Source organism: Trichomycterus rosablanca, chromosome 18 (genome assembly GCF_030014385.1).
Source record: "Trichomycterus rosablanca isolate fTriRos1 chromosome 18, fTriRos1.hap1, whole genome shotgun sequence".
NCBI classification, from domain to species: Eukaryota; Metazoa; Chordata; class Actinopteri; order Siluriformes; family Trichomycteridae; genus Trichomycterus; species Trichomycterus rosablanca.
In genome coordinates, this window is record NC_086005.1 from 29,263,841 (window position 1) to 29,277,922 (window position 14,082).

Sequence of the window (14,082 nt, forward strand, 5' to 3'; positions counted from 1 at the left end):
TGCAGTGCTGAAACATGATAAATCTTTTCTGTTCTGAATAAATAAATCTGAAGTTAATAAGTACAAACAAATAATTCAGATACTGATAGAATTTTTTTCTATTTTGCCAGAGAATTACTGACAGTGCCCGTCACTCAGATTCTTCAGATAAGTTTTATTTCTAAATTCTCTCCTGTGTTAGAGGATTGTGGGACTCTCGGGTGGTGCAGCGGTGGGTGAACCCTCCTGGGTCAGGAGTGGAAGGTCTGCAGCAGTAAAGGCCGGTAACTGAGGGAAAATGCATAAACAGATAAAAGATCATTTTTCCTGTAATAATAATTTAGAAATCACTTCATAATTTATCTTTTTAAAATCAAAAGGACCAGGAGGAAAATGTAAAACCTCGTCCTTTTTGGGTTGAATAATGTAAATATTAGAATAGTTCTGTTAATATTCACTAAGTGATCAGTAATGTAATAGATATAAGTAGAATTTATGTAGAATTGTGTAATGCTCTATACAGCCTGAAGGGGGCGGAACAGTCCTGTTGTTTTGCTTCGCCCAGGAAGTGACGTCGCCACATTCCATCCTCGAGCCTGAATGCACCTGCTGGGTGAGCGAGCGCAGCGCGAGGACAGAGCGCGAGCACAAGAGCGCGAGCTCAGAGCGGCGCGAGGAACTCTGAGAGGATTTTACAAAGTTCATTTATTTATTTTATCCTCATGTTTCATTATAAAGTTTGTTAATAATAATATATTAACTTTAATAATCGGAGTGTGGAATTTAATTATTTTTGTTGTGTGATCGGGAGATTAAAAACCGACATGAATCCACCGAGCAGCTCAGCGATGACGTCACTGATAGTGATTTTACTCCTGTCAGGTACATAAACTTTACATCTTTATTATTTTATCTTTATTTATTGTTTTATCTTTTAAAGTTTTAATTTAGCATTTAACACCGTGAGTTTAACTCAGTGGAGTTCAGCTACTAACTTTGTAGTATAAATGAGTTTAACAGTGTACCATTGTGTGTGTAAGTGGTAAGTGTCGTGGTGTTTAATATTATTTAATAGTGTGTAGTAGTGTTTAATAATATATCGTGTGTGTGTGTGTGTGTGTGTGTGTGTGTGTGTGTGTGTGTGTGTGTGTAAGTTCTTGATGTTCTGTAAATAATAAACTTGAGCAAAGGAGGAACACACACACACACACACACACACTATAATAACGTTAGTAGTTTATTAGTGTGTATTAATTTGTAAGGATATAAAATGATTTATATTTAATCTGACTCATGTGAGAGGTGTGTGGCACACCCACCCGCTCCTATGAAACTGGGTTCGATCCTTCCCTCTGTATTTATCACCATGTCTGCGTGGGTTCCTCAGATCGTCGTGGTTTCACCCACCTGAGTGATCCGGCCTGGTTTTATTTGAGCTTTTAACAGACTTTGTAGTGTTAGGTCTGTTTTTTGGAGGGAGGCTTTTGACCTACAGCAACCTTGATCATGATGAAGTGGTTATGAAATATATATGAACACATGATTAATGTGATGTGAGTTCAGAGTGAAACTGCTTTTACTGAAACTCGTCCTTCAGTATCAGAAACACTGAAACTAGTTTAAATAAACACTACTATCAGCTGTGGGTAAACACCACCGCACACACACACACACACACACACACACACACACACACACACACACCTCATATAACTCATCAACATTTCTATACACTGGATCTAAAACCCAAAGCAGAAAATGTACATGTAACATACAACATGGATAAAATGCAAATAAAAAATCCAGGGTTTCTGACATTTCCTTTGACTTTTATTTGATTGCAGATAGTTTAAACCCAAAATATTTTATGTTACGTTTGAAAATCAAAGATGAACAGAGGATCTCCAGTTTGAGAAAAATATTGATAATAAAAAACAATTAAAAATGATGTTCCTAAAGGAAAGATTGGAAGGGATGAGCATATTTCCCCCTCTACAGTGCATAATATTATTAAGCAATGTAAGGAATCTGATCTGAGGTTGTTTTATTTTATATTCTACAGTATTTTGGCTCCTGTTGGAATAAAATGTTTGAGAATCACTTATAGAACCACTATTATTGATACAGATCTACGAGCTTCATTATTAAACGACTGAATTTCTTGTTTCCTTCATCAGTTACTGAGAGCGAAAAAGAGCTTCATTTGTTTCAGTTCATTAGAGGTTCCCTGTTTCTACCCTCAGTCCTGTCATAGTGCATGTGGGGGGTAAATATTCATTCTTAATTACGCACCTGTAGCTTCTTTTAAAGTGAAGTGTGTGTGTGTGTGTGAGTGTGAGTGTGTGTTTGTGTGTGAGTGTGTGTGTGTGTTTGTGTGAGTGTGTGTGTGGGGCGGGGGTGTGTGTGTGTGTTTGTGTGAGTGTGTGTGTTTGTGTGAATGTGTGTTTGTGTGAGTGTGTGTGTGTTTGTGTGAGTGAGTGTTTGTGTGAGTGTGTGTGTGTTTGTGTGAGTGTGTGTGTGTTTGTGTGAGTGAGTGTGTGTGTTTGTGTGTGTGTTTGTGTGAGTGTGTGTGTGTGTTTGTGTGAGTGAGTGTGTGTTTGTGTGAGCGTGTGTGTGGGGCGGGGGTGTGTGTGTTTGTGTGAGTGTGTGTGTGTGTTTGTTTGTGTGTGTGTTTGTGTGTGAGTGTGTTTGTGTGAGTATGTGTGTGTGTTTGTTTGTGTGTGAGTGTGTGTGTGTTTGTGTTTGTGAGTGAGTGTGTGTGTTTGTGTGTGAGTGTGTATGTGAGTATGTGTGTGTGTGTTTGTGTGTGTGTTTGTGTGTATGTGTGTGTGTGTTTGTGTGTGTGTGTTTGTTTGTGTGTGAGTGTGTGTGTGTTTGTGTGTATGTGTGTGTGTATGTGTGTGTGTGTTTGTTTGTGTGTGAGTGTGTGTGTGTTTGTGTGAGTGAGTGTGTGTGTTTGTGTGTGAGTGTGTTTGTGTGAGTATGTGTGTGTTTGTGTGTGTATGTGTTTGTGTGTGTGTATGTGTGTGTGTGTTTGTTTGTGTGTGAGTGTGTGTGTGTTTGTGAGTGAGTGTGTGTGTTTGTGTGTGAGTGTGTTTGTGTGTGTATGTGTGTGTGTGTTTGTGTGTGAGTGTGTTTGTGTGTGTATGTGTGTGTGTGTGTGTTTGTGTGTGTTTGTGTGTGTTTGTGTGTGTGTTTGTGTGAGTGAGTGTGTGTGTATGTGTGTGTGTGTTTGTGTGTGTTTGTGTGTGTGTGTTTGTGTGTGTGTTTGTGTGAGTGAGTGTGTGTGTATGAGTGTGTGTGTTTGTGTGTGTTTGTGTGTGTGTGTTTGTGTGTGTTTGTGTTGTTTGTGTGTGTGTTTGTGTGAGTGAGTGTGTGTGTATGTGTGTGAGTGTGTTTGTGTGTGTTTGTTTGTGTGTGAGTGTGTGTGTGTTTGTGTGAGTGAGTGTGTGTGTGTATGTGTGTGTGTATGTGTGTGTGTGTGAGTGTGTTTGTGTGTGTATGTGTGTGTTTGTGTGTGTATGTGTGTGTGTGTTTGTGTGAGTGTGTGTGTGTTTGTGTGAGTGAGTGTGTGTGTTTGTGTGTGAGTGTGTGTGTGTGTGTGTGTGTGTGTGTGTGTGTGTGTGTGTGTTTGTTTGTGTGTGTGTGTGTTTGTGTGTGTGTGTTGCTTTCATTCCGTGTTGTTGTTACCTGATACCCTGCCTGGAGACTGTTGCTAGGAGACCACATAGGTTCAGGAAATGTGACTGAGGTGGTGTGTTTTTGTTCTGTGTGTGTGAGTGTGTGTGTGTGTGTGTGTGTGTGTGTGTGTGTGTGTGTGTGTGTGTGAGTGTGTTTGTGTGTGTGTGTGTGTGTGTGTGAGTGTGAGTGTGTGTGTGTGTGTGAGTGTGTGTGTGTGTGTGTGTGTGAGTGTGTGTGTGTGTGTGTGTGTGTGTGTGTGTGAGTGTGTGTGTGTGTGTGTGTGTGTGTGTGAGTTTGTGCAGCATTACAGATATTAAAATCACTTTGTCAGATCTCTGTTACTCAGTAACACAGTTTGATAGATTTTTTCTGCTTTATTCCCTGATTAAAACATTTTCCATAGAGACGGTGTTTAATAAGAACTTTAATGTGCTGTCAGACTCCATGTTTGGATGAGCCGGAGGATTCGTGTTACAGCATTCAACTCTAAATGTGTTTCTATAAACATTCAAAATCTTTTCTACTTTTAGCGAAAAGATTCAAGAGAATGAAACACATCACACATTCTTCTTGTTACTGCCTTTTACTAAATCAGATACAGAATACAGTCGACCCTTGACTTATGAATGTAATTAGTTCTGAAGCGCTGTTCTTAAGTCAGAATGTTCGTTAGTTAAACCTGTTTTTCCCCATAAGAAATAATGTAAACAGAATTAATCCGTGCCAGACCTCCCAAACCCCCCCTTACCCCTAACCTCCCCTTACCCCTAACCCCCCCTTACCCCTAACCTCCCCTTACCCCTAACCTCCCCTTACCCCTAACCCCCCCTTACCCCTAACCTCCCCTTACCCCTAACCCCCCCTTACCCCTAACCTCCCCTTACCCCTAACCCCCCCTTACCCCTAACCTCCCCTTACCCCTAACCCCCCCTTACCCCTAACCTCCCCTTACCCCTAACCCCCCCTTACCCCTAACCTCCCCTTACCCCTAACCTCCCCTTACCCCTAACACCCCCTTACCCCTAACCTCCCCTTACCCCTAACACCCCCTTACCTCTAACCTCCCCTTACCCCTAACCCCCCCTTACCCCTAACCTCCCCTTACCCCTAACCCCCCCTTACCCCTAACCTCCCCTTACCCCTAACCCCCCCTTACCCCTAACCTCCCCTTACCCCTAACCCCCCCTTACCCCTAACCTCCCCTTACCCCTAACCCCCCCTTACCCCTAACCTCCCCTTACCCCTAACCTCTCTAATGTCTTAAATGCTCTTAAATACACGTATATTTCCCTTAAACTTAAATTATGGAATAGATAATACTGTAATAAACAATAATAAACAACAATACACAGTAGTACTGTACATAAACACACACCACATTACAGTACAGTACGTGTGCTGCACCATACACCATAATACATTTCCTTCTTTTATATAAACTCTATCTACCAGAAACAACAATAACTCTCATATTTCTCTATTATTTCCTTCTTTATTTCAGTAATGTTGTATTTTGTAGGTGTAACTGCACTAAAGAAAGAATACTTTACTGATCTGATTTCCTTCTTCTCTCTCACTCACTGCCCCCTCTGTCTGATACACAGTGACACCTACTGGCAGGAGTAATTATACAACAACTAATAGTGATAGATTGTTTTATTTTCTTAGCATTGTGCTTCCTCTGCACATTCTTTGGGGACATTTTAATATAGAATTTTACAAAATATAAATAAAACACCATCTGCTGTCCAAATGTTTGCTCACTATATATATATATATATATTTTAGATTCGTAACTCAAGGCTCTGCTGTATATGATAAATATTTAATATTGGTACATTGTGTGTGTGTGCGCATATATGTGTCTGTATGCACGAGTCTGTGTGTGTGTGTGTGTGTGTGTGTGTGTGTGTGTGTGTGTGTGCGCACTAGTCTGTGTGTGTGTGTGTGCGCGTGCGCTAGTGCACTAGTGTGCGTGTGCGCGTGTGTGTGTGTGTGCACTAGTCTGTGTGTGTGCGTGCGTGTGTGTGCGTGTGTGTGCGTGCGTGTGTGTGCATGTGTGTGTGTATGCACTAGTCTGTGTGTGTTTGTATGCACGAGCGAGTGTGTGTGTGTGTGTGTGTGTGTGTGTGTGTGTGTGTGTGTGTGTGTGTGTGTATGCACTAGTCTGTGTGTGTTTGTATGCACGAGCGAGTGTCTGTGTGTGTGTGTGTGTGTGTGTGTGTGTGTGTGTGTGTGTGTGTGTGTGTGTGTGTGTATGCACTAGTCTGTGTGTGTTTGTATGCACGAGCGAGTGTCTGTGTGTCTGTGTGTGTGTGTGTGTGTGTGTGTGTGTGTTATTGATGTTAGTGTTTATGACAGCTTTATTCTTGGAGTTGCTGAAGCTGCAGGTATGTACCTAGCTCATACCTGCTAGCAAGGACAGAAAATAAACTAATGGGAGGAGACGTGATGTTGATGCACAGTTTTACCGTCTATGATTTTATATTGTAAAATAAAGTGTATTGAGGAAATGAAGCTTCACATCACAGAACAGTTGCTTCATAACAGCGGAGGAGCTGATTACAGCAGCGTAGACGCTCTGATTTCATCCCGTTGGTATTATTAAGTGTGTGTGTGGGTGTGGGTGTGGGTGTGGGTGTGGGTGTGGAGACTGGTGGAATGAGGGAGTGAACAATAAACAGAACAGTAGGGGTTGATGGGATGAGGTGGAGAATGTGTGTCCGTGGTGTCTGTTTCTGGGTCAGAGGTCATGGGAAGGAGATTAGAGAGGGTTGTGGGTTTAGGGGTGGGACAGGGATCGGGCGGGGGGGGGGGGATTTTGAGGGACTATAGAAGGGTGAGAGAGGTGTAGAGATTTGGTTCTGCCCTGTCTGTGGGTCTGTCTCACTTCCTTCAAAAGCACAGCCAATCAGAATGGGCCATTTCAAACCTTTTACTGTTCAACAGACCATAAACCAACTTCCTGTTAAACACATACGACGGGAATGTGGACGTGTTTACTGCTTCTTACCAAACTTTACACCATCAGAAACCAATGCAAACATCCATAAATTCTAAAGTCTTTTTATTTCTTTGTTGTTTGTCTTTTATTAAATTGATTAGAAAACTGTTTGTCCTGATGATCAGTGTTTATCTGCTGCTCAGCACTGTACAGAACAGTTACATTCTAAAGTCTGATTATTATAATAAAAACATAAAATACTCAACTGTTTTTTTCTAAATGATTTTTTTGTGCTGCATTGTGAGCAGTAACAGTAACTGTAGGGCAGTAACTGTAGGGCAGTAACTGGGAATTCATTTCAACACGTTAAAACACATACAAAATTTGGTTTATGCAAGACATCATTGTTCATGAGTTGATTTTGACGATCGGAGTCATTAGGGACGAGTTACAAGTCTGACGTTACCTGATGATAAACTGATAATCATCGATACACTCATCACATTATTATGAATTCTCACTGTGTGTGTGTGGGTGTGTGTGGGTGTGTGTAGGTTAAACTAGTTTTTCAGGTTGCTGTAGTTTCAGTGTTGTATTGTTGTGATACTTGTGAACATATTAAACTGAAACTCTGCCAGACTGCAGTACATTAGTTGAACAATGGAGGATTTAAGATGTGCTTTAAATAAGTAAAGTGAAATAATTCCAAACACCAACAATCAAAAATGTTTAGAAACTGAAACTCTGGCTCCGTTACACATTAGGTGTTCATGTGTGGAAACTCAGCGAGTAAAGCTGCATGTGTAAAAGATTTAGGAGCATTAGCAGTTTAAACTAATGCATCAAAACTTGATTTTAAGGGTTTTTACATATAAAGTAAAGCAGTGGGTCCAGAACCACCCAGAAACACTGACCATGCGACATGAATCCAACCTGAACAGAGCTCTAGGGTTCTGATTGAAGTACAGTTATTTATGTGTGTTCTGTAGTAGTGTTTACTTTCTGTCCTGAACACAGCTTCTCATTGAGTTCAACTGTGGAACACCTTAAGTGATGGATCATCCTAAATGGTGTAGGGTCCTAAAGAGTGCACTTACACTGCTAATGTACTGTAACTGTGTGTGTGCGTATACAGGATCAGTGTACGGACTACAGATTTCCTCCTCAGGACAATCGTCAGTGGAGAAAGCGAGTGGTGAGAGTGTGACGTTGGAGTGTGGGTTCACTTTAGCACCAGAGGATGCCGGACCACTCGACATTGAGTGGACGCTACAGCCTTCTGACAACCAGAGGGAGGAGAAAGTGGTGAGAGAGAGTGTGTGTGTGTGTGTGTGTGTGTGTGTGTGTATTTGATAAAACAGAGAATCCTTCCATAACTGTAATGTGTTAGCATTAGCAGTTAGCCTCTCCCTGAGTAAAAGTTAATATGAGGGTTCTGTACTGAAGAGTAATTTGGTTTTTAATATTTCAAATCGTTTTCATGTTTATTATTTGGTTTTATTTTCAGTGATTGTTTAAGCATTAATGAACCTGGACGGCTGTAAAGTCTTTTTAGCTTCTGTAGAATAAATTAAAAATACTTTGTGACCAAATGTGTGGTAGAGATAATCCAGTCTTTAGTTTAGTGTGCTAATGTGCTAGTGTTTAGTGTAATGTGCTAGTGTTTATGGTTTAAAGTGGTCTAAAGCACAGCACTCTAGGCAGTATAATACACAGTTCACTGTGTGTGAGGCACATTTCAGTGTCTGGCATTCTGACAGCTAAGAAACTTTTGTGTGTCCAAGTTTGTGGTAAGAATTTGGGGAAGGACCTTCTGTTGTAGCAGAAAGTGAGCTCCTTTGAAAAGGTTTGGTGTGAAAGAACTGAAGCAGGATTAATCATTACTAATGAGGAGTGTTGATCAGGACTGAAGCAGCTGCAGGTCCTGGTGTTTGGTTAGGACTGTTCTCAGAAACAACACACACCTGTAACGCTGTTCTACCACAGTGCTGATCACATGACTCGCATGGACTTTGCATTACAAATACAGGGCACTCCCACACACACACACACACACAGTGTACTCATTTAGCATGTATGTGTGTGGGGAGTAAGAAGGTCCTGTGTTCGATTCCCAGGTGGAGCGGTCCGGGTCCTTTTTTGTGTGGAGTTTGGCATGTTCTTCCTGTGTAGGTGTGGCTTTCCTCCCACAGTACAAGACGTGTAAGTGAGGTGAATTGGAGATACAAAACTGGGCGTGACATTGATGTGGGTGCTGGTGTGATGAGGGAGGAAGGTGTTGTGAGAGGACTCAGCTGATACTGAGACAATGTCTGAGCTTTAATCACTGACGGGAAGGAGGAGGTTCAAGATGTACCAAACAATTTACATCTGGTTAACAAATGGGGGGGGGGGGGGGGGGGGGCAGTTATAAAGACCATTGTATTCATCAGTGTGTTCTCATGTAGATAATCCTGTACTCTGGGGATCGAGCATACGAGGATTATTATCCCCCAATGAAGGGCCGGGTGCACTTTAACTCCCCTGACCCAAAAAACGGAGACGCCTCCATCACACTTATTGGCCTAAAGGCATCTGACACCGGCACGTACCAGTGTAAAGTAAAGAAGGTTCCAGGACTGGGCAGCAAGAAGATCCTGCTCACTGTCATGGGTAACTACTGAACACACACACACACACACACACACACACACACACACACACACACACACATGGCACATGATGCGATGTGACTTGTTAGTATGTATCTGGTTGCTTGGTAAGGTATGAATGTAAAGCTGTACCACAGTATAAGATCTAATTGTGATCTACGTGTGTGTGTGTGTGTGTGTGTGTGTGTGTGTGTGTGTGTGTGTGTGTACCAGTGAGGCCATCAAAGCCCCGCTGTACAATTGAAGGGACTCAATACGTTGGGAACGAGGTGACACTGAGGTGTAAATCCACTGATGGAACCAGTCCACTTCAGTACAGCTGGGAAAAAACTACTGGAAACAAACTGCTCCCAGCTAATGCTGCACTAGGTAACAAACTTTTACTTACACACACACACACACACACACACACCGATCACATGAAAAGCATATGCCTAATATTGTGCAGGTCCTCCAAGTGCTACCTAAACAGCTCTGACCTGCTTGGCATTCCAGCTGTGGTGCCCTGTGTGTAATGCCACCTTTCTATTATAATTAGCATGAACGTCTCCAGTAGCTCCCCTTACTCTTCCCATATTTCATGATCTCAACACAACTTGAAGAACTGACTGATTACTTCCTAATTTATCCCAGCCTTTGACGGGTGACGATGTAATAAAGCAATCATACACACACTCACACAGTTCGGTGTAGTTAATGTGCTGGTTATAAGTGTGTGTGTGTGTGTGTGTGTGTGTGTGTGTGTGTGTGTGTGTGTGTGTGTGTGTGTGTGTGTGTGTTCAGATCCGGCTGCTGGTACGGTAAAGATAAAAAATGCAACAGCTGTGGTATCAGGATCTTACCGCTGCACTGCTACCAATCGAGTTGGAGCCGAGCAGTGCATGTTAGAGCTCAGCATCACCCAGCGTGAGTCGCACCTACACACTAAAACATCTGTTAGCTCTCGTCTGGACCTGATCAATCTTTTCTTCACCTGATCACTTACATCTGCTGATCTGCACCATGCTGTGTGTTTATAGGAATAATAATCCTGTCAGACTGATAATGATGATCTCTAACTCTAACCCTTCCTCTCCACAGCCCCGAACACGGCCGGCGTGATTGCAGGATCAATAATTGGGGTTTTGCTGTTCCTGCTCCTCCTGGCACTACTCCTGTTCTGCTGCTTCCGTAACCGCCAACGAAAAAAGTATGAGAAAGAGATCAGCTATGAAATCAGGTACTGACAAATACACACCGAGCTAGCAGCAGCACAGTGTATCAGTCCTGCAGACACATATTCACACAGAATGTGACACAAAACATCCAGTAAGCAGCAGTTTTGTGTGTGAGAATGCCGAGTTGATGAGAGAGGTTAGGGATCTCAGAAGTGTGTTAGGCATGAGGTTTCTCTCCTGTCAGCCAAGAACAGGAATCTGAGGCTAAAGCGGAGAAACACACCACATGAACCCATGAACCCGACCTGCCAGCAGTATTACTTCTGTCCATGTAATGTATTTGTTATCGGCCAATCACATTAGTGTACACAAACTGCAGCTCTGCTCTCTATCAGCATTTTCTCTGTTCAAAGTAAAGTGCTGTGCTAATCACTCAGCACCCCACCCCCTTCACCCCAAACCTGCATCTATTGTACCCCACTGGGCCCCTTATGGTCTCTGTGTCTCATTGTATCTGGAATAAAGCAGATTAACCCAGTGCAGCCCCCACACCCTCTTACCAGACCCAACCCCCCAGCATCCCTCAGTTATGAGTGTTGAGTGTTAAGCATTTTGTGTTTAAATTCAACACCAATACCTGTAAGTACTGAAAACCACACTGAGTTTATTATAATCAAACACTGTGACAGAGAATGAGCTAAACTCAAACAGATAACCAGTGAACATTAGCTGGTTATCTAAAACTCTTGGTCTCGGTGTCACTCAGTGCTGTGGAACTGTGGAATTACATTATTATGCACAATGAATTAACATTCGTACACTGAATGTACAATTGTGATCTGGAAACGGCTGCAGATATTTATTCTGCTGTGTCTTAAATAACAGTCACTTAATAGTTCTGACTGACACAGTGCAATCAATTTTGGGTTAAGGGACTTGCTCAGGAACCCAAAAAGTGTTTATACATATATTAAAAAATAGAAATGTAAGAAATAAAAAAATTACAAAAAGAAATACTCCGTATTGTTTTAACTGTAACACACAACTGTTCTGTTGTCCCAACAGAGAGGACGTTCCTGCTCCAAAGAGCCGAGTCTCTACAGCTCGTAGTTTTACCAGTGTTGGAAGCCAGCGCTCGTCTCTTGGATCCATGTCGCCCTCAAACTTGAACGAGTACAAGAACCATTACAATAAGATTGCCTCAGAGGAGTATGACCCTCCACCCAGCCACGCCCCTGTTCCCTTGCCAGGCCATACTCCAGTCCCCCCAGCCAGCAGGATGGCCGGGCCCAATCTCAGCCGCATGGGGGCAGTGCCAGTCATGACTTCAGCCCAAAACAGGGACGGATCCATCGTGTAGCGTGTAAAGGCAATCGGGAGGTGATGGGGTCTAGTGGAGTGATGAGAACGGTGGATAGAAACCTTTCAACTGAGCCTCTCTGAACTCTTGTGCTTTTATTCAGAACTTTAGCAATTAAAAATAATGAAAATGATTCGGTGTAAAAGTGATCAGCATAATTCTGCTCTGTACATAAACAAACTTTTTTTCAATGAATTCTGGGTAGTGAGATGGGGGCATTTGGGTTAGGAGGGCCAGCTAATCAGCCTAAATGACCCGGAACACCACGGTATTTAGTAGCTGAATGATTGTAGAAAAATGTGTCTGAACACGTAGTGCAGCAGTGATGTTTGCTCAGAGGTTCAGGTACTGGACTGTTGAGTGGAAGTGTTAGGGTGTAAACACTGCACACTGTCACTGTTACACCCTGAAGATAGACTCCCAGATGGAGGATTAGATTCGGCTCTGAGCGAGCCTGGCACCGAGACCTTTTTGTCTTGGAGATGAAGGATTTGTGTTTGTTGAGGAAATGAAGTTCGTATTTTATGTATTAATGCACATAATAATTCCTTTCCTTCATGGTGTCGACCTGACTAATGTGTGTCGTCTATGTTAAATAACATTATTAAATGCTGATATTAACTGTTTCTGTTTTATCCACTTAATATTTTTTTGGGGGTGGGTGGGTGGTTCTGTACAATATTTTCTTTTTTTGTGTTTTAAATAAAATTTTTAATAAAAAACAGAAAGCTTAATATTTTCCTGTTAGTTGCTGTTTTGTTTTTATTGCTGGTATTATTGCTTAGTTAACCAATTACCAGTTTCAGCTTTTAACCACGAATCCGAGAGAATATATTAACCTACTATAATGGTTTCTTTAATTACAAGGTGGATAAAGACAGTTAAATATGAATACAAAAAAGTGGATTTTATGCCTAATGGAACAACACACGTATAAATTTGGTCTCAATGTAAAGAAGAGAAGATCAGGTAAGCAGCAGTTATTATTTTATACTGCTGTGTGGTTGGATCACGGTGCTGCTGTTTACCGTGCGCTCTCGATTAGAACTACGATGTTTTGTGTTTTAGGGTAACATAAACAAAATAAACAGAAATACTAAAAAGTCTAAAAGACATTTTAAGCTTTAAAATGGTATTTTATTTACCCGCAGGGGGTATGTTAGCGATGTAAAACTTACAGACATTAATTATTGTATCGTGATGATTTTATAAACCTAGCAATTGTTTTAATTCTCGTTTTGAAAGAGATTCAGGATGACGAGTTATGGGCATTTTAAGCGTAATTTATTCAATAACAGCACATTTACATATCACATTACTATTCCGCCATTTCTACTAACATTTCCCTACGTCCCACCCACTACATACATATTGCATAATTCAACCAATAGCAAATTAGCATATTCATTAACCAATCACAGCATCCCTTTAATGTGCAATCAACTCTAAATCAATCATACAACATATTCAGTGCAATCATGCATGAATATTACAGCAATGTGTCTGTGTGCAACACAAACTTGACAGAAGTGGTGTCCATATACTTGCGTGGGTGGGTGGGTGTGTGTTTGGAAGGCTGATTGGTTGCAGAGCTGATGTTTCCACAGTAATGTTATCTATTTGTTTAAAGAGTGCTGATTTATCTCTGTGGCCAAAATCTTTTAAAAGCATTCAGTAATCACACACACACACACACACACACACACACACACACACACACACACACACACACACACACACACACACACACACACACACACACACACACACACACACACACACACACACACACACACACACACACACACACACACACACACACACAGGCTGAATGTATGCTTTGATGTGATTGTGAATTTATTTTTGTTTTAATATTGTCCTCTTAAATCTTGTGTGTGTGTGTGTGTGTGTGTGTGTGTGTGTGTGTGTGTGTGTGTGTGTGTGTGTGTGTGTGATGCGTGATGCATGTTTTCAGATTGTGCTGCTTGTTCCAGAAATATGTGGATATTTTCAATGAAGTAAGCAAAAGCTCACTGTACTCGCTATAAATAACAATTCACAGTTGACAGTGATCAAGGTCACAGTGATGCTGCTCATGCTGAATCTTCGGCTGCGGTGTTTGGACGTGTTTAGGACTGTTGTGTGTTTTAGCAGATTTGACAGGACGTTGAATTCACATTTACTCATTAATACCACTATTGTAATTAAACGTGGGTTCATTCAGATGTTTTGACTGATGTTTAGTTTGGATTGTAGCTGTTTGTTGGTGTTTGTTGTGGAGTGTTTGATGGTTCAGGCTGAAGTATTTAG

At 41.7% G+C, this 14,082-nt stretch overlaps 1 protein-coding gene and 1 long non-coding RNA gene across 2 annotated transcripts; one reads left to right on the forward strand and one right to left on the reverse strand.

The window, feature by feature from the left end:
* Positions 1–134: 134 nt before the first annotated feature.
* Positions 135–1,493, reverse strand: LOC134332794 (uncharacterized). The gene is made up of 2 exons (XR_010015313.1): positions 1,299–1,493; positions 135–267 (listed from the first exon to the last, which is right to left on the reverse strand). It is a non-coding gene; the product is annotated as an uncharacterized LOC134332794 (long non-coding RNA).
* On the forward strand, positions 410–12,398 carry cxadr (CXADR Ig-like cell adhesion molecule). Its single transcript, XM_063014601.1, has 7 exons — positions 410–861; positions 7,740–7,909; positions 9,052–9,256; positions 9,469–9,624; positions 10,039–10,161; positions 10,336–10,474; positions 11,478–12,398. Exons 1-7 carry the CDS (start codon positions 804–806, stop codon positions 11,770–11,772), a joined length of 1,146 nt encoding a protein of 381 aa, XP_062870671.1. The 5' UTR covers positions 410–803; the 3' UTR covers positions 11,773–12,398.
* The last annotated feature ends 1,684 nt before the right edge of the window (positions 12,399–14,082 follow it).